The sequence below is a fragment of the Fundulus heteroclitus genome, chromosome 3 (genome assembly GCF_011125445.2).
Source record: "Fundulus heteroclitus isolate FHET01 chromosome 3, MU-UCD_Fhet_4.1, whole genome shotgun sequence".
In the NCBI taxonomy this organism is placed as follows: domain Eukaryota; kingdom Metazoa; phylum Chordata; class Actinopteri; order Cyprinodontiformes; family Fundulidae; genus Fundulus; species Fundulus heteroclitus.
The window spans coordinates 7,228,637-7,253,965 of NC_046363.1; the positions used below are offsets into that span (position 1 = coordinate 7,228,637).

The 25,329-nt window shown below is 42.6% G+C and overlaps 1 protein-coding gene across 2 annotated transcripts in view; it reads right to left on the bottom strand.

Annotated features, from left to right (window-relative positions):
- oxr1a (oxidation resistance 1a) overlaps positions 1 to 25,329 on the bottom strand; it is a 214,533-nt gene that overhangs the window by 97,481 nt on the left and 91,723 nt on the right. For both annotated transcript variants that reach the window (XM_036129399.1, XM_036129408.1), the window contains exon 3: positions 20,808 to 21,004. In XM_036129399.1, coding sequence (XP_035985292.1) covers positions 20,808 to 21,004 — 197 coding nt within the window. The remainder of the gene's footprint in view (positions 1 to 20,807; positions 21,005 to 25,329) is intronic.

The window sequence follows — 25,329 nt, forward strand, 5'->3', positions numbered from 1 at the left end:
AACACCAGTGTGCGTGCACGCTCCTTGTTACTTTCCACTTGCTGGCTGCGCATTTCTAGTGTTTATGTTATGTAGCTTCGGTCTTAGCCGTTCAATATAGCTCCGCTGCTCTCATCGTATACTTTGAAAATGGTTGAGAGTCGCAAGAACTAGTTTATGAGGAAAAGAGGAAGGCCTCAGAAGAAAGAAATGAGACCAGAGGGGATTTGGGAGATTTTTTTCCATGTTATTCCCCCTAAAGGAGAGGAATAGCATGCGTGCAGCTATTCAAAAAAGGGATTTGGCTGTTTCTTACCTACATTTCTGGAAAAATCGTCCACTACCTTTAAGATGGGTTTTACAAATAATTCCATATTTTTTGATTTGAGGGTGTATTTTTCCTTTTTTCATGTGATCATTTGCCAATCAACATCAGAGAACTATTTTCTAATTTTTAAAAACATCTCGAGTTTTGCCTACATCCCATCATGTAATGGAAACACAATAAGAAAACCAAACAACAAGACGGGTTGACAGTGTTTTCTATATCAAGCATTCAGTATGAACTGTATGACTGGGCGATTAAGCAGCAGATGGTGTTAAGTAAGTCAAACCCACAGTTGCTTCCTGGTAACCCATTTGTTATGACAGAAGGGACAGATCTAGTTCCTACCAGGTCTATGGTTCAAATCATATCCGTTTAACAAAGATACAACAAACAAACTGAGAACAATCTAGAAGTAAAATTAAAACACATGGGAAGGATTACATCAAAACAGCTCCACCTGTTTAGAGCTAGTAGGATTTGAATTTCAAGCTGTACTGCAACATTAGCCCACAGAATCATCCAGATATAATTAAAAAGGCAAAGAATTATCATTAAAAAACTCTTTGGAAGACAGAAAATTTGCAGTTGGGCAAACACCATGTGGGATTCACAGCAATTAAGTGGAAACTAACTTGAAATTTCAGACTGAGATATGGTACGTTTGGCTAAAAAAATGAAAATGTATACTGCACATCCTCCAAAAAACAAAATTATTTCCAACATTGAATCTGGTCAGAATTGACAACAAGATGGATGGAGCTAACCTGAGGACAAGCCAGGAGCAAAACCTGTTAGAAGCTGCAAACGATTTTAGACTGGGGCTGAGAAGACAGCGCTGAAGTGGAATGGCTTAGCTCAAACCAATTTTACGTCTGGCCTAGTCAAAGTCCAGACCAAAAACCACTAACAAAGCTATAAAATGACAGCAACACTCCAGATTACAGAGGCTATCCAACCAATCTGACTGAGCTGGAAAGAAACCACGTCAGCCTCCAGATGTGTAAAGCTGGAGGAGACATCTCAGAAGGCTGTAATTGCAACAAGTAGAGCTTTAACAGAGAATTGACTCAGGGGAGCTGAATAGAAATGAGCCATACAATTATCAGGTTATTTATTAGTAGAAAAATCCATGTTTCATTATCCTTCCACTTCAGAACTATGCACTACTTTCTTGTCGGTCATATCCAATAGATTCCATGGAAGCTTATGTTTCTAATGAGGCAAAATGTTCAAGACACACAATTATCTTTGCATCATACAGTATATGTTAAATGAAGGTCAATCCATCAACTTGGATCAACTGTTACCATGAGAACATTTTAAACAATGAAAGAGCATAAGGGCTATATAAGCTTCCTGACTGAACGTCACATGCATGTTCATGCCCGACGTCTGTGAGGTCAGTGAGCACGGAGATGGAAATAAGTATGGGGATCTGTATTTCAGTCTAATATTTTAGCAGATTTATGAAATGTGAGTTGCTGGTGTGTCGTCAAGCCGGACACACCGACCTGCCGCCGCTACGTTTCAGCCCGCTGTTATTGCCAGACTCGTCTCTCAGGACACTTCAACAGGGTGGCTAGCAGTGATCGATAAGCGGTGGCGCCAGAGCGGGCCATCTTTCAGCGCCTCATCCGCTGCCCCCGCTCAGGGTCATCTATCCGGTGTGGGCGTCGGCACTGTCTGAAGGCTCGGCGAGAGCCTGGGCGGCCTCGGCGACTGATGGCCACTGGCTTAGCCGGACGAGCACATCCGTCACCTGAGAGGATCTGCGCTTCCCTTTCAATCGCTCCACAGGCTTCTTTCTGCCTTGTGGATGCGTTTCATGTTACCCCCTAGTAACAGAGCCATGTTAGGAGGAGGAGATGCATGACAGCTTCCAGAAAACTCTTAGTTATAGGCGCAGAAACAGACAGGAGGAGGAGGAAAACACGAGATGGTCGGAGATGAGAAAGGAAGAGAGGGTTGCAGGGAGGAAGGGAAGGAGAGGCGACTTGGATCAGACATGCACCGCTGCTCCCTTCATGAACGGTAATTTATGAAAATAATAACGCCAAGCCGAGCGCTGAAGGTTAAGTCCACAGTAAACCTGACAGGGAGACAGAAAGAGGAGCCACAACAAAGGCACTGATAGGCAAATACACAAAACAAACACGCTGTTATGTCACTGTCCACTGGCTTATCTGTGCTGAACCCCCGCGCAGGAGTTAATTACCTCCCTTTAAACTCAGACACAGCCATATATTCCGTCATTACCCTAAAGAAAAACTCCTCATAAATCACTTAGCCACATCAAAACCTCAAAGGTGGTCCTGGGAACCCAGGCAGGAATTAGACTGCACCCAGAAAGCCTGGCACACAGGAGGAGTGAGCCAGACAGACATCTCAAATCCAGGAGGGATGCATAACGGGGGTTCTGCTCACCCCCTCCTCCCCCAAAGCTGCCGTAAAGCTGTCCTCATCCTCGGACACTCTTCATCCATCACCTGACATCTCACAGTCCACTAGTACGCCACACTGGCTAATGAATTTCCCCACCCACCCCCCCGGAGACGCGCTGGATGGATACGTTGCTGGCTAAATTACGAGCAGCAGACATATTGCATCATTTGAGGTGGGAGATGTCAGTGTGGTTAAATGGATCCAACCTTTTAGGTAAGCAGCAACAAGAGTCAATTAGGAAGCAGTGAAGATGTAATTAACTGTGCAGGGAGGGACTCATTGATAATAATCAGTCTATTCGTGAAATATACTCTGCTCAAATAAACCATCAGTCTATAGAAACAGAAGGTTTTATATTATCAAGTTGTTACTTTTATACTGCACCAATTCAAAGGTTCACCTAAATCAGTGAATGCATGTAATTGCGATGTATATTAGGTTTAGTCTTCAATTTTTTTCTGTCTCTCTATAATCTCTAATTTCATTGGACTATTGTTAATACATTGTTGGAAGCTAGCTCAGCCGAACAGGGCGAGTATCTCAAGGAACATTAGCAACCATACGCCTCCCGTTAGGACAAGCTATCAGGCCGGCCGCACCCGAGAAAAGATGACGTCACGACACGATTCATTCAAACCAACATGGCACCCGAATGCCCACAGCCTTTGCTTTAAAATGTCCAAACAGACCGACAACGACGTGGCGAGGGATCAGAAAGACACGTCGACGAGAGCAGACAGCCGTGACCCCGCTGACGCTGCACTCTGTGATTAATGTGTTGTCTCCTTAAATCAGCGCTGTTTTGCTTTGCTCCAAAAAGCTCCATAATAATAGCTATAAAGTGCCTCAAAAGTGAAGCATAAATGCATTCTAAATGAGACATCCGCAATCACAAATTCAACGCACTTATCCTAAATAACCCTGATAAAAAGGGAACTCAAATTGAAGTTTTGAGTGACGAGAAGCATTTTGAGCAGGTTTCCCTCTAGAAGCCAGCCGCTCTTCCTGGGTTACTTTGTTTGGCCCTTGAAGGGACAGGAAAGGCTGTAAACCCTCTTCACGTAGGTTCTGCTACTACACCACCATCTGACAGCTTTCCACAGTCCTGCCATCCGGTGATTATTCAGACCCATGTAGAGAAGACGAATCTTACACTGCAGTTATTTTTTCTTCTCTTGGATAAGCCACTGAAATGTGGACCTGGAAGTCGTAATGTGCGGCGCTGCGGGGTGTGGGGCAGGGGTAACGGGAATTGGTGAAGAGCAGGGCTCAAGGTGGATGTGGATAAGCTATAATCGGGTTTGAATCGTTCTCAACTCGATCCATTCTGGATTAGAGCCAAGGCTCCTATCTACTGTCATTATCTCCACTGATTCTATCCTGTCTTGTATTACCGGTTCAGGCTGTTGGTGGTAGTGTAGTGGTGTTGGGGATATTTTGGGCATGCTGAGCATCGTTTATTTACCAGGTCTATTAGAAAGTCTTTATTAACATCTCATGAACACACTGTACACATCTACCAATAGCTACTTCCCACAAGATAATCCACCATGCTTTAAAGCTCAAATCATCTCAAACCGTTTACTGTACATGGATTGTCTCCTCGACGCAAAAATATCAAACTCAATAACACTAAGAAAAAATATCGATAGCATTTTTGATATCACAGCAACAGTTTTTGAAGGCACAGGGTTCTTTCCAGTTAAGAGCACAAACTGTGGTTAATTACAATATGACAATAACTTTCTTAATTAGGAGGAAGCCAATAAGGAGGGAACATTTGAGCCTCTGTTTCGTTTCGCAAAACAATAGGCAACACCAACAGTGTCAGTGTTAATATACTTTATGGAAGTATGTACCTTTGATTCAGCACTGGATTGTTTTGTTGCTTTGCTATTTAGCCGGTCGTCTGTCCGTCTGCCTCATAGAGAGGGCTCCTCCAAAACAACGCCTCTCCTTTTGCCTCTTCAGCCAAAGAGGGTCGCATATGTTTTTTTCTCGATGTACTCGCCACGTTAGAGTTTCAAACTTCCAGCAGCAGATCACTGTTTTCAGTGGGGGTTCTAGACCAAATTTAGCAGGGGGGCCACGGTGGGGCCAGTGTTTTTTCACAGGGGCACAGAACAAATATTGGGGACTTTATTGTCATTTTGTATGCACAGAGTGCATACTGAACGAAATTTATTTTAATATATTATTTTAATATATATTTAATATATAATTTTATATAATATATATAATTTTAATATATTAAGTAAGCCAAAGAGTAAATTGTTGCTCTGGAACTGCAGGTTGCAGACTCCTGATCTTTTCTCAATACAGCGGGAGCTTAACGTGAAATGGCTTAATTTTTAATTATTGTTATTTTTGTTATATTTATTTTTTAATTATTTTGTTATTTTGTTATTGGGTAAAAACAAAAATGAAAAAAATACAACTGATCCAAATGACCATTCAGTCACGGTATCTTTGTCAGCATTTATCATCCTAAGAAATTTAATATCATGTCTTTAGTACAGGGGCCATAACAGGGGCCAGGAACAGTTCTACAGGGGCACAGGCCCCTGTTGGCCCCTGTCTAGAACCGCCCCTGACTGTTTTGGTCAGGTGAGCGGCTGAGTGTCAAATCTATGTGGGTCAGTTTATATTGATTCTGTCATAAACAAGTATATCTGAGTAATTCTTTATTCTTGGTTTTGCTTATACTAAAATATGTAATTTTGAAAACCCTACACTGTACTCCGATGACCTCCATCATCACTGGACCTCAATCTTTGGAGCACACTTGGCATGTGGTGGAACAGGGGAACCCCAACATGCATATAGAAATCTGCAGTAACTGTGTGCTGTATGTCATGTCAATAAGCGCCATGAATCTTGCTGAATGTATGTCAAGGAAAAGAGGGTTAGGTACTAGCAAGGTGTACCTAATTTTATGGCTGTGAATAGGAAAAATGCACTTACAGAACCTGGTGACTCTGGAGGCACATGGTTTTAGTTCAGGATCTTGTTCTTTTGCCTTTTATCCACATATAGTGACCACAATTAAGCATTAGAAAGGGTATTTGCACTGAATGTTTACAGCGTTATTTATCAACCTCATTTTCATTTTAAGCAAACTTCTATGCTTCCCTGGAGATCATTAAAACATCTTGTGTTTCCAATCGACTAATACAAAAACACCCCACGCTTTATCAGATTATCTGCACTGCGTCATCGGGGATTCGTTTCTGTTGCTGGTACGTTAACGCATCAGATCATTTCCACCGATGGCTTTCTCCTCCTACAATGTCTTCCGTGCCAGCTTGAGCGTTTTTTCCTGGCCCTTAAATAATACTTTGCACTGGTTTCTGTCAACTAAAGAGGGTGTTTCTCTTTCGGAGCAAGTGTATTAAATACAAGCAAAACAGAGCCGTTTTCAGTCCATAAATTCATGAGCTAAAGAGAAACAAATATCAACAGTTATGTGAAGTGGCAGATCTTATTTTCCCTCCGCTGTAGATAAATCAATAGCAGGGGCCGGTGTAAGCAATCGACAGCGGAAAACTGCTTACTCTTCATTTGAGCAATATGTAATCAATCCCAGGCGCAGGATGGCTGCAGCCCTTTCCAGACTAAGTGAGGGAAACGCTGGGATTACTGGCTCGCTGGCATTTATAAATTGAGCCCAACGAGAGGAGGGCCACCAAGAGACTCCCGGTCAACGTCATTACACCGGCAGGCCAATAAATCGGAGGCACCGATGTTTTTTTACAGCCCGGCTGCAGTAAATTCAGACCGCTATCCCCCGCATTGGCTTTTTTTGCACAACAGAAAGAAACCAATGTTTTTATATAGCCGTCTAAGGAGGGGAGAAGAAAGAAGAAACAAAGAAGAAACAAACAGTGGCCTTGCTTGCTACAAATCTCTGTGGCGTTCTTGCTGCGGGCCGAGCCGTGAGTCAGGGTAATGATTTAGATCTGCACAGCGTGACTCAAGCACACGACAGCATACTACCACTGTGGAGAAAAATCTGCATTTGGTGCCCTCGGCATCAGTTAAGGTAAAGCGCACTCCAAGCCCACCGTTTGAGGGATTTTCAGTGACTTTTTAAGCATTTGTGTTTTCAGTTTATTTTGTCTCCGAAATAAGTGAAAATGTCAAAGAATGAGCAGCTCCACTACTACAAATGTTTCGGCCTGAATGATTCAGACATGCAGAGCAAACCCCGCGTGTCCTCTCCTACAGTCACTGAATGCTACTGTTGCTGGGAAGAACTGCACCCAGACGTTGGCAGGTCACATCTGACAAATTGGGTTTTGAGTCAAAAAGAGTTGGACTCAGCAATTAGCATATTGAAAAATAACAATTGTCCAGGGAGGGATGGACTTCCGAGTAAGCAGTACAAGATTTTTTAAAGATGATCTTGCTCCAGTATCGCTGGAGTCGCTAAAATGGAGCCTCAGCATAGCTGTAATACCACCATTACTGGAGATAATAGAACCAGAGACACACTCTTATCGTCTCTGGGGTGTGTTATAACACAGTAAAATGAGTTCACTTCATTAAGCAAGCCTTTCAGACGAGCTTTATAATAAAACGGAACATGCATACGCTGAAACAAGCCTTCCCCTAGAAGTCACGCAGTTTCTTTCACAATCACCTTTCTTCCTCTCGTTATCAGCAGTCGTCATAAAAAAAAAAAAAAAAAGTCCAGTTCTAGATGGCAGAGATTAAATCCAGCGCCGGTCTGGTCGGGGGCAAGAGCCGTCGAGGGAGCTAGGAGAATAATAAGCGCGGCGTAAAAAGTCAAAACGTGGTAAACCAGAGGCGACATTCTCTGCCTGTAAGCACGTTAGCATCAAATCCTCACCGTTGCCGGCTGGAGACAGTTAAAGCATACTATTAACCTTTGTGGTAATGGCTGCGAGCCCTCGTGGGGCCTGTACGCTGACCTTCCCGTCTGTGACTCATGGCCACCGCCATGCACCTCCATCATACTTTACACCACGAGCGGCTACACAAGATCCACCTGAATGAGACAAATGAGCTCTTTGTTGTTTCCAGGGATAATAATACCCCAGACGCATCAGATATCCCAATTAGGGTTTGCGACGACACTGTGATTTGAGCTTTTCAGAGTCATGCAGCCCTGGGGGCACATCGTTGTCAGGCTTTTCTCGTCAACAGGCACAATAAAAACGGTGGAACCTCGGGCAGCGGCGCTCTCGCCAGATTAACTCAATTTTACCCAAACTGACTTAAACCTTTGCGTTTGGACAGAATACCAAGTGTGTACAGAGAGAAGACTGCAAGGCAGGCAGGATTTTTGGAAGATACATTTTCTTTTCAATGCACAGCGGAAACGCTCATCCGTTCAGGAAGTCATATCTTCCACTGACATGAAACTAACTTTAACACTAAGACTCATGTAAATAAAATAAATAAAGTTTTCAAATCATGAGTTCATTTATTACAGAAAAACACATAACTGAACAAACCTTGCCTTGTAAAAAGTATAAATGCTTGTCCTTGTTGAATCATAATTCATCTAATTCATAATCTGTTGTGAAACATAAAAAAGTCTGATTTCATCCAGGCCTGATTACAGACCTGTAGGATAAAAATCACACAAACAGAACATTTGAGTAAACATTATATAGGATCAAGGATCCCAACTGATCTAAAGATATACAGAAACAGAAGAGAAAAAGTAAATGACCTCAGTCTAGAAAGGGTTACAAAGGCCCTTTTTAAAGTTTTTTGGGACTAAAGTGAACCACAGGGATGGCCAATAGCCACAAATGGAGATACCACAGAACAGTTGAGCCCCTTCTTTAGGTCATGTAAACCACTGCAGACCTCACTCCCTACAGTTAAGGTCAGAGTTCATGATTGAAGGAAAAAAAAAAAAAGAGACTCACAAAAACCTAAAACACATAGGCTTGTCTCACAATTGCCCCCCTTTCTAAATATCTTGATGAGAGGATTAAAGGTGAACTTTTTGGACGGTCTACATCATGTCATTTCTGGCGCAAAACTAACAGCATCCAGGAAACAAAACATTGCAGCAGCATTTCCTGCTTTAGTAGCTGGTTCACTTCCTGGGAGCATGAAATCTGCTCTTTTACCAACAAATCCATAGGGAGAATGTCCATCCATCGGTTTGTGGACAAACCGATGGATGCCGCAAGCAGTCAATAACTGCTTGCGGCACAAGCAGTTATTGACTTTAGTGAGCAAATACCTTCTTTGCACAGGGTCATCTTGGTTTGGAGCGCTACTTTCATTGAACAGATAACATCACCAGTATAAAACTGCAGTTCTGAATTAACTCAGGTTATCAATGACTAATACTAGAATCTGTCTGAGCTGAAAAGTTTAATCGGGACGAAACAACAAAAACAGCAGAAATCAGTTTCAGGCCACTGTAGATATCTGGTAGGTAGATGAGTATGTTACTCTGGACTTGATTGTCCAGACAAAAGTAAAAAAAAAAAAAAAAAAAAAAAAAACTCACTTCATACAACATTACTTAAAAGAAGGGAGGACTGAGCATAAATCTGACCAGTCGTATGCATGCCCATCAGGTTGTAGCTCAACGAGAACAATGGTAATATTTGGTCTGTTTAGCAAACAGACAGAGTCAAACACTGACGGAGAAGCAGAACGACTGAAAAGCCACAGATCCCCGCAAAGCCAGGAGCGAGACAGAAAGACTGAGTGGGAGGAAGTAAGCATAGGAAAAAGAGGCTCCTCTGGATTTGTAAAGAGGCTAAGCTGCCTTCTGGTACTACGTGACCAGCCTCTGCTGCCAAGGCAAGACGGATCGGGCTTATCTCGGCGCACACAAGCAGCACCGCTGGCACAGGCACAGCGGCATAGCCGTGGGTTCTGCCGTGAGACTGTGCCCAATTGCTCTGATCCCACCACTCTCGTTCACATTTTACAGTTGGCCTCTGTGGTCGCCAATGCCATCTTTCTTTATTTCGGGGATGGAGATGTTAAAGTGTGATTGTTGCCAAAGGGTCAGGATGAACGCTCACATTCAAGGTGGATTTCAATCCTGAGGTCTCCCCTTCTTTGTCTGTCCACTCATCTTCACAGCTGGGTTTCCAGTGGACTTGCTGTACATATTCAGAAAAAAACGATGTGAAGGAGACCCATCCTGCTCAGATGCATTTCCTCAAACCAAACTTATTCACAGTTCAAAGGAGCTCCACCAAAAACTCTTTCATGAGGTGGATAAAAGAAAAAAATGCATAAACTGAGGCAGATTATGCTTTTATTTCATTTTTAACTGAAGTGATTCAGATATGGACAAAAAATGTAACTATCCACCAAGCCTCAGCAATTCAGTTGGACAGTTTTATTGTTTGCTAGCAAACATAAAAAGGTCAGAGTGACAGCCTGGGAGAAGAAATGGTCTCTTGGTGGCAGGTTTTTGTAAGTAGCGCTCTACAGCACCGACCTGAAGGTAAAAGTCTAAGCAGTCTGTGTGCAGGTCAGGATGTGTGGGGTCTGCAGAAATGTGAGCTAACTTTTCTCTGACCCTAGACCTGCCCACGTCCTAGATAGTGGGACGGTCACCGCTGACGATCCTCTCTGCAGACCTAACCGTTGTTGTAGTTTGGACCCTGTATACCCATATCAAGGTATAGAAATCTTTTAAGCAACGCTTTCCAAACCTTTAAAACGTTTGTTCCAATGGTTTTATTTCGTTTAAACCACATTCCAGAAAAAGGGGTAGAGAAAGCCTATTCTCAGGCATCATAAAGCACATTGTCGTCCCTCTTCAGATGATCCTGAATGCGTCACTTACTGTAACATCTTGATGAGATTAAACGTGCATAGCCACGTTATTTTACTTATTTTTTTTGTTTAAATTATATGTCAGTAGCTGGCCAGGATCTGCTACAGCAAAGATTTGCCCAACCATGATATTTCCACCTCCATGCTTCACAGCTGGTATAATGCTCTTTTCCTGGAACATTAAATTTCCCAAATGTTGTCTGTTGTGTCCTAATAAAATCTCAGTTTTCTTTGGGAGCAAAGGTTTCTCCATGCATTCCGCCCATGAGTGTTAAACTTGTAAAGTTGTCGCTTTCCAACTGGACAGGCGTGCTTTCTCATCAACATTAGCAGGAGCCGGCAGGAGGTCTCGTTACGACATTTTAGGATCCTTTCAGACTTCTTTTAGAGTCTGAATTTGCTTTGACAGTAAGAACTCAGCATGCTGGTGGTTGTTTTATTCTGTCCTTCACTTGAAGACCATTTTCTAGTGGACAGTGCAGTGGTGGATTTTAAATACTTTTAAGAACTCTTTGGATCTTAATACGATGTTCCGTATCACTTTGACAGTCAGGACACCTGAAGTGTACCTGATTGACCTCAACCATTTTAGGTGGGAAAAGAAATGCGGCGGTGTCCCATTTTATTCTTTATCGGAAATTGCATTTTTATTAAGTAATACAGACCTTTTAAAAGGTTTTAATTGTTTGGTTACACTTAAATTTGGCCAGAATTGTTAATTGTCAAAAACCCATATGTTCAAATATGTAGACGTCAACAAGCATGTGTCCCAAATTTTCCATTTAACTGTACTTGTGTTACTAAATAAAAGTGAATGTTTTACATGTTTGTTTTGATTAGTGCTGTAATATTGTGACACTGCTCAGATGTGGTATTTTAAATAGTTCATAATCGCACTCCTCACCACATCTCTAGATCAGACTTGGGTTGAAGTACACGGATTACTGGCATGAATGTCATTCAGTTATAGTTATATATATATTTTTTTATACATAGGAATTGGGTTCTTAAACTTGAATTTATGTAGATTCCCTCATAGAACAAAATTTTAGCTTCATGTTCTTTTCAAAGATCCGTGGCACCAGTACTGGAGGCTGCAGCAAATTGACAAACGCAGGCATCACAACCTTTAGGTGTGAGGAACCTACTAGATGATCAGAAGGGTGGGCTGTTCTAGTCCCTAATATTTCATCATTTCTAATGAAAACAGATTTTCTGATTTAGTATGAAAACTGCATAACACATGGTGAACTGAATAATTAGAGCAAAATGAAAGAAGCTGAAGTCCTGTAATATCTCACTGAGCAGACGCTACTACTACGACCCCAGTGGATGAGTGGTAGAGGCCGCCAAATGAACGGTATGTAATCTGATCTGTCCTAATGAGAAGGAGAGCAGAAATGTTGGTATTTGGTGAGATAAGCAGCTTAAACCTCTTAGATATGCACAATGTCATTTCGTACCGTGCAGTAAAACACGACAGATCACAAAGGGATTAATAAAGAAATTAGAAAGCTGATCAGTTTTTTCATAAACTTAATTTCAATGCTCCATTCCATTTCTTTTAATGCATTAAAATATGGACAGATCAGCCAAGTTATGGACCTTCTGGATCACATCTAATCTGTCTGGAACTGCCTGTTTCAGGAGTTCATGTGAAACATAATTAGAACCGTGGACACATCGTGCAGACAGAAGGGCGGCCTTAGTGCCAAACTCAGGGTTGAACCTGGATGCATAAAGGACAAACGGTGCAGCGGGTAACATGTCAGACCATGTTACTAGTTACTAGTTCATTTTAAGTTCACATTTTGTCACATTGCTACAACAAGCGTCCATCTTTCTTTGTAAAACACTCCCAGCTCAATCAGATTAGATGGGGAGCATCTAAACAACTGTTCTATTTCCTTAGAGTCTCATTTGGATTTAGATCTTATGCCTTGACTTACGCATTTGAAAATCATGAATGCTTTGATCTGAATAATTCTGTTGTAGCTCTGGTTGTATGTTTAGAGTCAATGTCCAGCTGGAAGGTGAATACCTGCCCCAGTCTCAAGTTTGTTGCAGCCTCAAACTTGATTTTATTCCAGGACTGACCTGTATTCCCTATATCCAACTGTGACTAGCTTCCCTGCAGCTGATGAAGAAAATAATCTCCATGGCATGATTCTACCGAAACACTGTTTCAATATCAGAGTACTGTGTTCAGGCTGGTGTGCAATTTAGCTTCTGCAACTCAGCATTTTCCATGTAGGCCAAAAAGTTGGATTTTATCAGACCAGACTTCTTATGACTTTCTTGCAGGAATGAATGGCCTTTATCTTGCCATTCTTCCAGATCTGTGAAGTTGAATGACGAAATAGTTTCCTCTGCCTGAGTCTGTGATTCTACAACTCCTCTTGTGGTTTCTCTGATTAATCTTCTCTTTGTCCCAACGGTTCCTCTAAGTGAACAGCAATGTCTTTGTTTACTGGACTGAAGAGTGGAGCAACCAGACAATCTACTCTGCCTTGTAAGTATTCACCCCTCTTGGTTTTACACCCATTTTGTTACCATAAGACCAAGGAGCTCTCCAAATGAGTCAGTAACAAAGTTGTTAAGAAGTACACATCAAGCTGGAGCTAGAAAAAAATTGCCAAAATCTTTGACAATCCCCTGGAGCACCATCACATCCATCATCTTCAAATGGCAGGCACACGGTACCACAACAAATCTGCCAGCAGTGGGAAACCCACCAAAGTCACAGACTGGGCCAGGAGGGCATGAATCTGAGAGGCAGCACAGAGACCAAAGGTCACCCTGAAGGAGCTGCACAGGTCCACAGCAGAGACGTTTGTGGGCCGCTGTATGTAAAACATGTCAGTTCTAGATGAAGGTATCCAAAAACATTTCCCATTGAAATGTTTCTCCATTAACTGTCCCTGCTTTACATTGCTTATTAATGCTATGTTTGACATCACAGTGTATTAAAGGTAGAGGACGATTTTTCCATAAATGTAGGTATGAAAAGCCCTAGTCCCTTTTTTGATTAACCGCACATGTGAAAGACCATCTTACCTGCTCCTCCGTTCCTCAGAGGGATCGTGTGAAAGAATCTCCCAAATCCACTCTGGTCTTATTTCTTTCTACTGAGGCCTTCCTCTTCTTCTAATAAACTTGTAAGACAGTTTCGCGCCATTCTCAAAGTGTACGGTGAGAGCAGTGGAGCTACAATGAATGGCTGAAACCAAAGCTAGCTGGAGACTTAAACACTGGACGTGTGCGGCCAGCAAGAGGAAACTGAGGAGGAATGTGCACGCACACTGGCTTTAGGTGAGCACGTCCCAATGACTGGCATGTAGGACCACCATCTACACTGAGAGAACTCCAAAATTAATACATTAACTTTTTATTTTTATTGTTTACAATCAACAGTCGGTAACACGCGCACTGAACATCCTGGTCTACTGAAATGGTTTTACATTTGAATTTTTTTTATGTCAAATATAATTTTGTTTGTTAAATAAGTGCCTTTGTGAGATTTGCTTTTTATTTTTATCATTACATGGAAAAGAATACTTTTTAAATAAAAAAAAAATCAGAATATTATTTCAGATTTTTATTTATTTGTATGTCCAATATGACTCAAAAAGTGAGCTAATGTTGTTACAGGTTGATTTTCTTTTACACAAGAGTCACTATTTTTGTCATTATTTGATTCCAAACATGTTAAAGTAATTTTTGTGCTTGATGACTCGTAAAAGCCTACCCGAAGTTTCTTATTTAAAAATGCTTTGTAATCACACAGAGAAGGCATACTTTAAATGTTAAAATCATTGGTGTTCTTTAGGTAAGCAGTATCAAGGTGTCTCTTGTGTCCTTTTCTTTGCAAATCAAAATATGGACACCCTATCGAAAGGCAACTGGGTTCACTGGATTTTATTTAGGGGCATCTGAAAAAAAGGGTAAAATACATACAGTGTGCCACACTTTTGAAATTTCTATTCATAAACAGTAGTGAAAATCATGCTTCACATTCTTTTTGCATACCAACCACGCACTAATTGCTGTTGGTCCATTACCTAAATAAAGGCAGGGAAAAGGATCCACAATAACGGAGTCACGAGCCTCTGAACAGGTAATTACCAGCATTTCTCTCCGCGTGGCATCTTCAGGAACAGCTTCTAATTAGTCTGAGCCAAAGCGACATGAAAAGCAGTTTCTCGTCTGAATAAAGTAAAGCCATCATGTAGAAACGCTCGTCCTTCTCAACTCATTTAAACTTAAAGCTTGAGGAAAGAACGAGAATGGAAATCCTGCTGAGAATACCACACAGAGCCATTCCAGCGCCTTAAAAAATGGTTACAAATATGGAAGTGTATAATCGGCACCTCTGGCTACGGTCCGGCCGGTTTAAGCACCAGAAATCTGCCACCTGAGACAACAGCGTCGGACAGAGACAGGAACACGGCTGTACGGCTCTGGCTATAACCTTCAGCTTCCACTAGAATGGCCACTTCCAGCCCTCCCCTGATACCAGCATGCCGCTGCCGGGCAGCACAGAGTGCAGTTTTATAGGACAAACACAACAGCCTCTGAAAACCTGCAGGCAGCACAAGTACGGGAGCAACGAGGGAGCGACTTAACACCCACCCTGTCACCTTCTTCAGTCTACTGAACATCTGCTAATGGAATTGTGGCTACGCTCCTAAAACTGCACATCGAGCAAGCCTTGCTGGTCCGTCCCCTTTTCAACCCCGCAGGGAAAATCCAATGAATAACTAACAGGAGAATAATCAGTCAGCGGAGTAAGGGTCCAGCGCTCTCCGGGCGCCAGGGTTCACCGGTACGCGTCGTTCCCTCTTGTTTATTTGCATTTGCTGTGTCAGCTGCTGGAGATACACTCTGCTGTGTGTATTGCACCGCTGTGTTAGCAGAGCAAGAAGTCCACTTTCTTCCTGCGAGCCACGACACGCGGAAGCACGCAGTAGGACCGTGTCTCTCCCCCCGCAAACACAAAGCGTCTCGTGATAGGAGAATGTTTCGTGACAGGACGGCCCCTGGGTGATTGCTGGACTTTTATCCGAACCCGACTCTGCTCTTCGGCTAAAATTCTGATCCCAGAAAAAAAAAATCAATACCTCGCCTGATACGATCAGGTCAAACAGGGGCGTAACGCTGCGAAAGACATGAAGGCAGAAGGCAAGGTTGGTGCCACAGCTTGTAGCGGTCCGTTGGAGCCGTCTGTCCTTGTGACAGATCAGGCGTCCCCCTACGCCCCCGGTCAGACACACAGGAAATGCATTAGCGGGTAACGAGGAAGATGTTTTAAAGGTGGAGAGAGCAAGAAATAAAGAGATGGATCACAGAAGGACAAATAGAGAGACATAGCGGGGGTATGGAGGAAGGCAGCTTTCCTCCACTGGCTGTTGAGAAGGCTCTCTACCCACAGGTCTAAAGGAGGGATGGTGAAGGATCTCATGTGAGCCACAGGTTGTCCTCACATAGTTATTGCAGAAAGCATATAGAATGTAGGAACGGACTGATTGCCAGTATCAGACTACATTAAGGTTTTTAAAAGGTTGTGATTTTAAAACCGGACACACTTTCTGCCATAATGTTCATGTAGTTTCAAGTCCCTTTAATGCCAAAGGAACAGCTCCGTGGTGCGCAGAGCAATGCAGGACAGCCCCCCCTAATGCCTGGTGCTGGCCAGCAGGCTGGGAGAAGGCGCACATTCAATTCCTATGCTTAAAAGAAAAATAAATGGGGCCTCCCTATTATTAGGATAACATTGTTTTTCTAACTACGTTTGTGTTAAGCAGACTGGAGGAGGGCCTGGCGTCCGTTTAGTCATCTCTTGTTTCATCCTGCCACCAACTTGTGAACAAATCACCAACCTTCTTAAACTCCTCGGCTTAAGTCATAGACTAAACTCTGAGTTGGAGGAAGTTAACAACCATTTTCCAAGTGAACTATTTTCAGATTTGGAGGAACTGACTCTTAGGTCACCATATCGTGAGAATCACCAATAGCCCCATGCCTACCCGTGGGCACTGTATTTAGGCACAGAGAATAATAAGCCAGGCCTGAAATATGAAGAGATGAAGAACTTCATGTAACTCAGCATCGGCACTGTGGCATTAAACGCTTTTCTCAGGTGCTCTTTGACTGCAGGAGCTTGTAAATGAGACTGCGTCTGTAGAGATGTGTAGCTTAGAGGTAACAGTCGATAATAGGCCAACGCCCCAGTAATGAAGTAAAAGGTCAGGTGAGGTCATGGTACTCTGAGGCTGAGTCCAAGGAGAGCTGGTATCAGGTGTCACACCTTCTCCAGAACATTTTCCATCTAATTCCATGGGGTCCAGTTTACTTTAATCCAGGCTATCCCTTCCCTCTCCAGCAGTGTCTTAGTTTCCACATCTTTACTGCATCACATATCACAGAACAACGCCTTTCTCCATGCTTCATCTTTAGTGTTTTTACTTTCAGCTATTATTTTATATTTGATTCCTTCAACTTGGCTTATTACCTTTATTTTTACCTGAGCATAACCACAACACTTCTACACTGCTTTCATCTGTTCTGTCATCTCCTAAACCTTCATATTCTGCAGGATAGTTTTGCTTTTACAATTTTAATTTATTCCTCTCCATCTTCATCCTACAAGACTTTCTCTTTTCTATGTACTCTCATCTCGTTTCTTTGAAACATCTTTTCCTTCCCTCTTATTTCCAGTTATCTAATTTCTCCTCCACTGTGTCTCATTCACCCTCCCTTTCAATTTCTTTCCTCTATTTTACCCTCCAATTAATTCGTCTTGCTTCCATGCCCCGCGTTTCTTCCTAATCTTTCCATTTCATCTCATTGCTTCCTTTTTTTATCATCTCAGTTCGCTAGTTTAACTCCTCTTCCCTTAGCATAGCTCTCTGTCCATTTTGTTTTTCTGTCCTTTCCTTCACCTCAGACTAGTTTTAACTCGTCTTCGCAGCCACAGGAGTGTATGCATGGACTCTGAGATAAAACAAGAACAGCTTCCCACCGACCGTGTAAAATTCTCCTCGACCCCTTTTCTTTTTGCTCTTCTGACATTCGAGTAAGCCATGATTCCTCATCTTGAGTCAAAGGACACATGCATTTAATGGAAGACAACCCCCAACATCATCAAACGCTTACCCGTATGGGGGGGGGGCCTCATTTGCCAGGTTATTAAGATGTCTTTTGCCAAGATGCTGAGTGCCTCTAATAACAGAACAGTCTCAAGCTTTGCAGACGAGCACGGTCACATTTTTAGTATCCCATTAGAATAAATTAGCATGATCAGCCCAGTAGGAGCAGCGCGGTCTGGGCTGTGCCACGGGGCTATGCTTACAGCATCCCATCAAGATAGGAACTGGAGAGTTGGGGCACTCACTAATCAATGTCTCATTATGTACTGCAGCAGTGTTGATGCCTTATTTCTGTAGTCATATAGTGAAAACACAGGCCTTGCTCTGAATGTGGTTCATCTAGGCCAATGGCAGCCAGGGCAAATTATTAACTCATGTGTTCAAGGCTTGCACAATTTGTCATGTTGCTGTTAAAAGCTGTAAATGCACAATAAGTCATTTACTGCCTGACTTATGCCCACCTCCTGCGCTTTTAAAAGGAGCCTACTGTTGACACTGAATGGCTAATGGATGAATAAGGCTGGATGACATATGAACAGTCAGTCCACCTGGGCTGCCAAGCTGTTATCCCCAAATTTCCATCATTGATTATCGCCTACTGCGCTTATGCAGATGACCACAGGTCAACCCGCTTCCTGATACAATCCTGGCCGGCAGGAAAGAGTCGATGCATGATGACTCTGTGGGAGTACACCCACACTCACACAAACGCAGCTACACAATACTCCCTTGGTCTCTAATGTGGCTAAACCCCCTTGGAAACCCACCCCATTAGACGCCTCCCTCCTTCTAAAAAAAGCTCCAGTGCTCAGGGTTTCCCACAGCGTATTAAAAGTATCAACTCCACAGGTTAAGCGTCGTCTGTTTATTTTAAATAAACATAAAATGTTTGAGAGCGACATAAAACGGTCAATAAAGTTCCCGTTCGGCAGAAAACCTCCCGGTTGAAATAGCTAACATGCTAGCTGTGATTAGCTCGATGCACACCACATTGTGGCCCTCCTTCGAGCCGCATGATGCAACGCACACCCCTGCCCCCCACCCTGGTAGCACGCGCACTTCCCAGAGCCCACAGCGACACCTAGTGCCAGGACTATCCTGGTGCTGCTCTGATATAGAGGAATAGTTTAGCTTTTAACAGGTTCTGGATTTCTGCCGCTATTTCCTTAGGTATGATTACTTATGATTACTTACGCTGAGGATTTTGGTATGTTACCAATAATGTTCCACTTACCTAGGTAAAGGTTTTAAAACAGCTGTAATGTTCTGTTATACATTTCCTTCTGGGTAAAGACATTTTAATGAGACACTGGCAAAAGCGTTGTCTAGATGGAGTCTAAAATAATGAAGGGCTGCCCCTGCTTTAGCCATTGCTGCACACTACTGGTTAGCTGACTGAAATAAGGTACTTTTCCCTCACAAGAAATACACTTTCTGTGCCACTGATCACTCTGATTAAGGTAAGGCTGCTTTAACTACAGTTGGCACTTAATTGTAGCTAACCAGGGGTAGGCTAGCTTAATTAAGGCTGGTTTATGTTTGATACACATATATTCTGCATGGAAGTGAGACGTGCAGTCTGTAGCATTTATGTTTGTTGTGGCTTTTCCTCCAAAGTAGCACTATTCTCCTACACTCTAGAGGGCAGTGTTGTGCTCCTACACCAAGGGTACTACACCTCACTACATATAAAAACACAATTTTTCCAACATTTTAAAGCCTCTTCCTTTTGTCTAAGAGTGATGGTGATTCATCTCCAGGAATTGTTAATGCGATGATCACAGTGATCTTTATTGGCCGAACCATAAAGATGAACTTTACGAACTTCCACCAGTAGGAGCTCTTGCTCGTCCACCGTAATTTTCTGCATTGGACTGTTCATGTAATTAGGAAGTTTCCTCGGTGTGTGGAGCAGAAACGTTTGGCCACGTGGAGGGCCATGGTAGCCAAAATGACGTAATATGGCCGTGCGGACCTCATGAATGCATCAAGCATAAACAAGGCTTTACTCACCTTATATCAACTTGTTATATTTGGACACATTCCCACTGTTACTCTATAAAAGGGGAAATGGCAAAAATTGTATATTATTATAAGCACTAAAGTTTACTTGAAAACTACAATTATACTTAGAGACTTGTTCCAAAAGAAATACTGAAATCTATATTGTAGACAAGTTACATGGTTTTGTTTTAATGTTATATTAATCTAATACAAGACATGCCCTACACTTTCTTAGTAACCATTTGCTTGTCTGAACACACAGACCATATTTCTCTTGAGGGAATTCTGTAATCCAAATAACATACTAATTGGTCACAACTGCTCCACATAACCCCTAATTAAACATTTGTAACTATCCCTTCAGCCCAATTTAAAATTAACTTAATGAACTTGGTGACTTTTTGTAAAGTGGTACTTTATTTACAAGCAGCCACCGTCATCAACATGCCCACGCAGCCTCTAATGGATGCCATAGGACAGAAATAGGTTTGCATTACTGGGAAAGCCGAACATGGTCGATCACCTACAGAAAAATGTATTGCGTTTCCTCCTCCTCACATTGACCAAAGCAACTTGCTAACTAAATCACATCAGTGAACAGAATAGGGATGCATTACACTCATCTGTTCACCATTAGTTTAACTAAGACTCACTTCATCAACTGTATGAAGTCAACTCCCCAAAGTGCACTTAACTCTCAGAGCAGCAACCGACCCTTGAAAGCCAGAAACAGAGCCGAGGCAGATAATTAGCCCCCACAAAGTCATCGCAGTGGCCAAAGATAGAATTCGTCACAGGTGTTAATCTCATCTGGGACCTATGCTAACAGTTTGTCGCCCGCAGTTAGTCTGGTCGTCTGAAAGAAGAACAGCCAGCCTCGAAAGTGGCGTGGTAAAGTTTTAGAGGTGTGACATTCATGTCAACAGATTTAAAAAAGGCACACCGGCATGAATGCCCCGGATAAATATGAGACAATTATAAAAAAAAAAAAAAAAAGAAAAACTCGAAAGGCAGGGAGATTGTAATGCGTCAGAGTCAAGTCAAACTGAAATAGACTGAAAAGGGAGGATTATATATGTCAATCTGCTGAACAAACACCACCGCATGTCATTTACCTATGGTGTACCCTCTCTTCAGTTCGACGCAACGAGGAGAGCGCAGCTGGGCGTTGGTGGTGTTGTTCTCCTGCACCGCCAGGCCGGTGGTCGCCTTGGCAACAGGTGGCGCAGCCTTGTTGCGGGGCGAGGCTGGCACCAGAGTTGGAGAGAAACCTTGACTGGCGATATCCACCGACTGAGACTTCTGCTTCAGCCTGGAGAGGGGGAAGGAAAGAAACAATTACGAACATGATCATAAGGGGGGAAAATCACAGCACGCAGCGGTTGTTAGAGAGGGAACGCTAAAACGAGAACAGGTGACCTTCACAGTTCAAGGGCGAGAAGAATGAATGCATCTGATCTGAAGTACGTGCGTCTGGGTTGGTGTCATTGTGCTGTGTTACAGTAATGGAATCGTGCAAGACAATTTTCAAAAGTGGCCAAAAAGGGAGGAGGGGGAAAATAAAAGAAATCAATAGGTTAATCACACCCTTGTTAAGGGTGAATCCATTAGCATCCCTCGTCTCTCCCCGGTGTAGAGCTGTCTACTGTACAGGAGGATAAAACAGCAGGGTATGGGAAGAGAGCCGCAGGAGCCAAGGGGGAAGGACTGAGCTGAAAAAGGTGACGAAGCTGTAGGCAATGTATTCAGGTAGAAGTTTGTATGTCATACATCCCAGACGACACTGTTGTCTTCTTTTAAAAAGTCGGCGTAACACTGATCTGTTGATAAATGGACCAGACGACATGGCCACAGAGTCATGGTTCTATCAACAACTTTGTCCTTTCAAGTTACAACCCACCGGGACTGAACAGAAAATCGACTTTCGGACTTTTTAAAGCGGTACGACAGAATATAACTTTAGAAAATCCGGCTTTACTGTCATTGGATTCTTGGGTAGAATGAAATGTTGTTGGCGACAATGCCAGCACCCAGCTACAATGCCTAAAGGAAAAACAAAATAATAAAAAAAAAAGACAGTTTAACCACATAAATGTACTGTATATAAAAATATATCTACTCAAAGGTATTAAAATGCCAAAGTGCTCCCATTCCAGCAGACCAGATTACTGCGCAGAATTAGCTGGAGACAGAAGAAGGCAGTGTGTCTGTGTGGGTTTGTTTTGTGTTCTTTGCGTGTTCTTGTTGCTTTTCTTAGTCATTCATGTAGATGGGTGCTGTTTGTGTGTGGAGAGAACGGAGGGAGGACTGGGAAAACCGGCCTGTGGTTCCTGCAGAAATCTTTTCACGCAGCTCTGGGGAAGCGGGTGCATTTAAGTCAGCTGGTATTACTCTCAGCCTATCACAGGGGAGGGTTGTGAACAGAGGGAGTCCTGGAAGGCTGGGGTCATTCTGGATATTTTTGGCCCGTCAAAGAAGACAAGTTCAGTAGATTTTATGCTCATATTGAAGCGGGCAGCCAGCGCCGCACTGAGGCGCCTTAATGACCCACTGCTGCCGTCTCTTTTTCTGCTCTGGCACAGGAACGCTTCTCTAAGCGTTCCCAGGTACAATAGGAGCCGCTTGGCTTTTCAGCTAAGGTCTTCCCAAATATTTAGCCCAAAGAACCTTTTCCAAGTGGCAATAGCATCATCTATGGATCTGTTGGACCTGTGAGCAAACTGGTGACATGAGGGTGTTAATATGCTGCAGCATCAGTTTCTCTGTGCATTTCATTATTACTGGTTTCATCCAGACCTGTGATGGCAAAGGTTTGGGCAGGTTTCAGGCAGCCGGGGACTCTACTGTAGTTTGTTGTGGCGAACTGCTGTTGAAGGATGAGTGGCTGATGGTCTTCTGATGGTCTCAGCAGTGTGTCGACTGCCTGTGTGGTGTCCTTATCAAAGCGAGAGCCGTCGGCGCAAGGGACTGTTAAAGCTCCATTATATACTGGATGCCTTGGCTCATGGAGCAGAGGTCATTTTCCCAGAAGTTTGCCGCTATGTGTTCTTTACATCGGTTTTTAACTGCATTGATTGCTTTGTTCAGGTCAGTTTTTAATTTTCTGTGGGCCTCCTCGTCTCCTGAGCTCAGTGCTGTTGAACCAGGGCTTTTGTTTGGGAAACATTTTGATTTGATTTTGGCATTACATTGTTTGTGCAGAAGTTAATATATGCCAGCAGAGAGGAGGTGTGACCTTCAGTATCGGGATTTTCTAAGCGTCTCCCAATATGGTCCCCCCTCAAAACAGTCCTGCAGAGATAACGTGGCCTCCTCAGGCCAGCACTGCACTCTTCTCTTACACTGTGAATGGACACCTGAATGCGGCTTCTTGTTGCTGAAAGATTCATAGAGGCTATAAACAGAAAGTCAAAAAAAAGATCAGCCAATACGCCATGTTGCATTATTTACAAATATGACTGCTGCACTCCTTTTGTCTTGGAAGTCGGCTCTGAGAAAGACGTCACAGTCAATTAGCAAGTCATAAAACCTGTTAATTGTTTTTCTAAGTGACAAGAGTAATGGTTATAAGCTATAAAAGTTGATCACGATGCATTTCTCTGATTTTATGAGTTTAAACATTTAAGTGCACATGGCGAGGAATATACGCCTTTCAAAGTCAGAATTCCAACTTCAGAAGTATTTTTATCAACTTATTGTTATAAATGAAACACCATAAATCTACTCTGTGATAGTTATGAAGACCTGAAAAACCAAAAACCAGGATAAATGGGGAGAATGATAAAAAAAACTGAAAATTTAGATGCACTTATGGTTAATTGATGTTAGCATTGTACGCTAGCAGTCTTCTACCAGAGCGCTCTGGGTAACTAACTTTATTCATTCCTCCTTGCTGAACCGTCAGACATTTTTATATAGACATTTAAAGGTGCATAGCTCAAGTTTTGAAGGTAAATATTATTCGTTTTCTTTCCCATAAATGCATTTACAATTGCCTGACCTGTAAAGTCTCAGCCCAAGTTCTCCCACTAATGCAACGATTATGGCCAATTTCAATGTTTGTAGCTTTCCATCCACCAAACCAGACGTTAGGGATCCTGTGGGGCGTTACAGAGGAAGCAGTCTGATGCCAAGCGTTGCCTTTTTTTGGAGAGGTTAAAAGAAGAAAATACAGCTGGAACAGCAACAGAAAGAGCTGTTAGCATTGGTGATTGTACTTGTCCTGTGGTGCGTTTAGCCTTATGGTGCTAATCGCCATCGAATGTTGCAAAACGTTCTTTGTTGTTGTAATTCTCACCAATGTGCGTTTTAAAAGTAAATTCCTTCCCCGTCAAGCCTTTTTGCTCGAATTCTGTCAGTCTTTCTGTACTCATGAATAATTAATAACTATTCTAGGCATAAAGGCCTGCTAAATTCAATTAACAATAAATATCTGTTGCTGGATGTAGTGGCTTTTTAACCACATAACCATTGTAGCTTAAACGCTGACCGTGTCTATGTGGTTTATTTACATTCACTCAAACACCACCAGGAAAAAAAAAACATTAATACAAATAGGTAGGTAGAAGCGCTTTAAATCAGAAAATACCACTATTGGCATCTAATTCAATTAATATATCTGGGCTGGATTAAAATTCTGGATCTGGACTAGATAAAAAGTTGTAAAGTAACGGTAAATATCTTACAGCAGTGTGCAGTTTTATATATTGCTATTATTGCTTTAAGACAATCTGCTATTTCCTGATCATGATATATTGAACACAGCCAACTATAGTGCAGGTTAATTATGCATTAAACATGGTCCTGGGCAGAGTAGGGAAATAGAAAATAGGTCAATTTGTAGAATGAACATGTGACACAAACATTTTAGCCGTAAAGGCCTTTTGAACAGCACAGCTTACGTAAGAGGCTTTAAAGACCTACTTGAGGTCGAATCAAGCCTGTCTCCAACAACAACACAAAGCCTATTAAAAGGTTAACGAGATCTTTAGTTTAAGGTTTATAGATAAAAGTGAGCTAACTAGGCTAATCTGGACAGTTAATCCTGCACTCAGCAACTGATTGGCCCCGATATGAACTCTACATCCACACAGGGATACAGACAAACACACACCAGAACACTCCAACCCACTGGGAGACAGTCACAGGCACACAAATATCCAAAAGAGACAGTTTAAAAATACACCGACAAAAACTTAGAGCAACAAAGTGAAGAATTGCTCGTGAAACACTATCTGTCTCTAGTCTGAAAAAGTCCTGAAACAGCAATACGAGATTCCCAGCACTGCGCTTCCTCGCACACTCTTTCAATCATTCCAGCAAAACTGCTGAAGCGAACAGAATCTTTCTGGCCATTTCACCCAAGTGCCCATCCCCTCATGGTCCAAGGCGGCACGCATGGCACAGAGTCTAAGTGCCTAATGAAAATGCATAATCTCCATGGAAATGCTGTCCATCACCGTTTGTCCTCCTAACATCAGAGCAGTAGGGCGGAAGCCACTCCGGCTCCTCACAGATGTTCACTACAGTGTTTTTAGACTCAACCTCCACAAAGTTACTATTCTCCTTGCAAAACATTTAGCCCGATGACATAGTTTACGCTTATTCACGCACATTCACTCTGCTCTGTTTGCATGT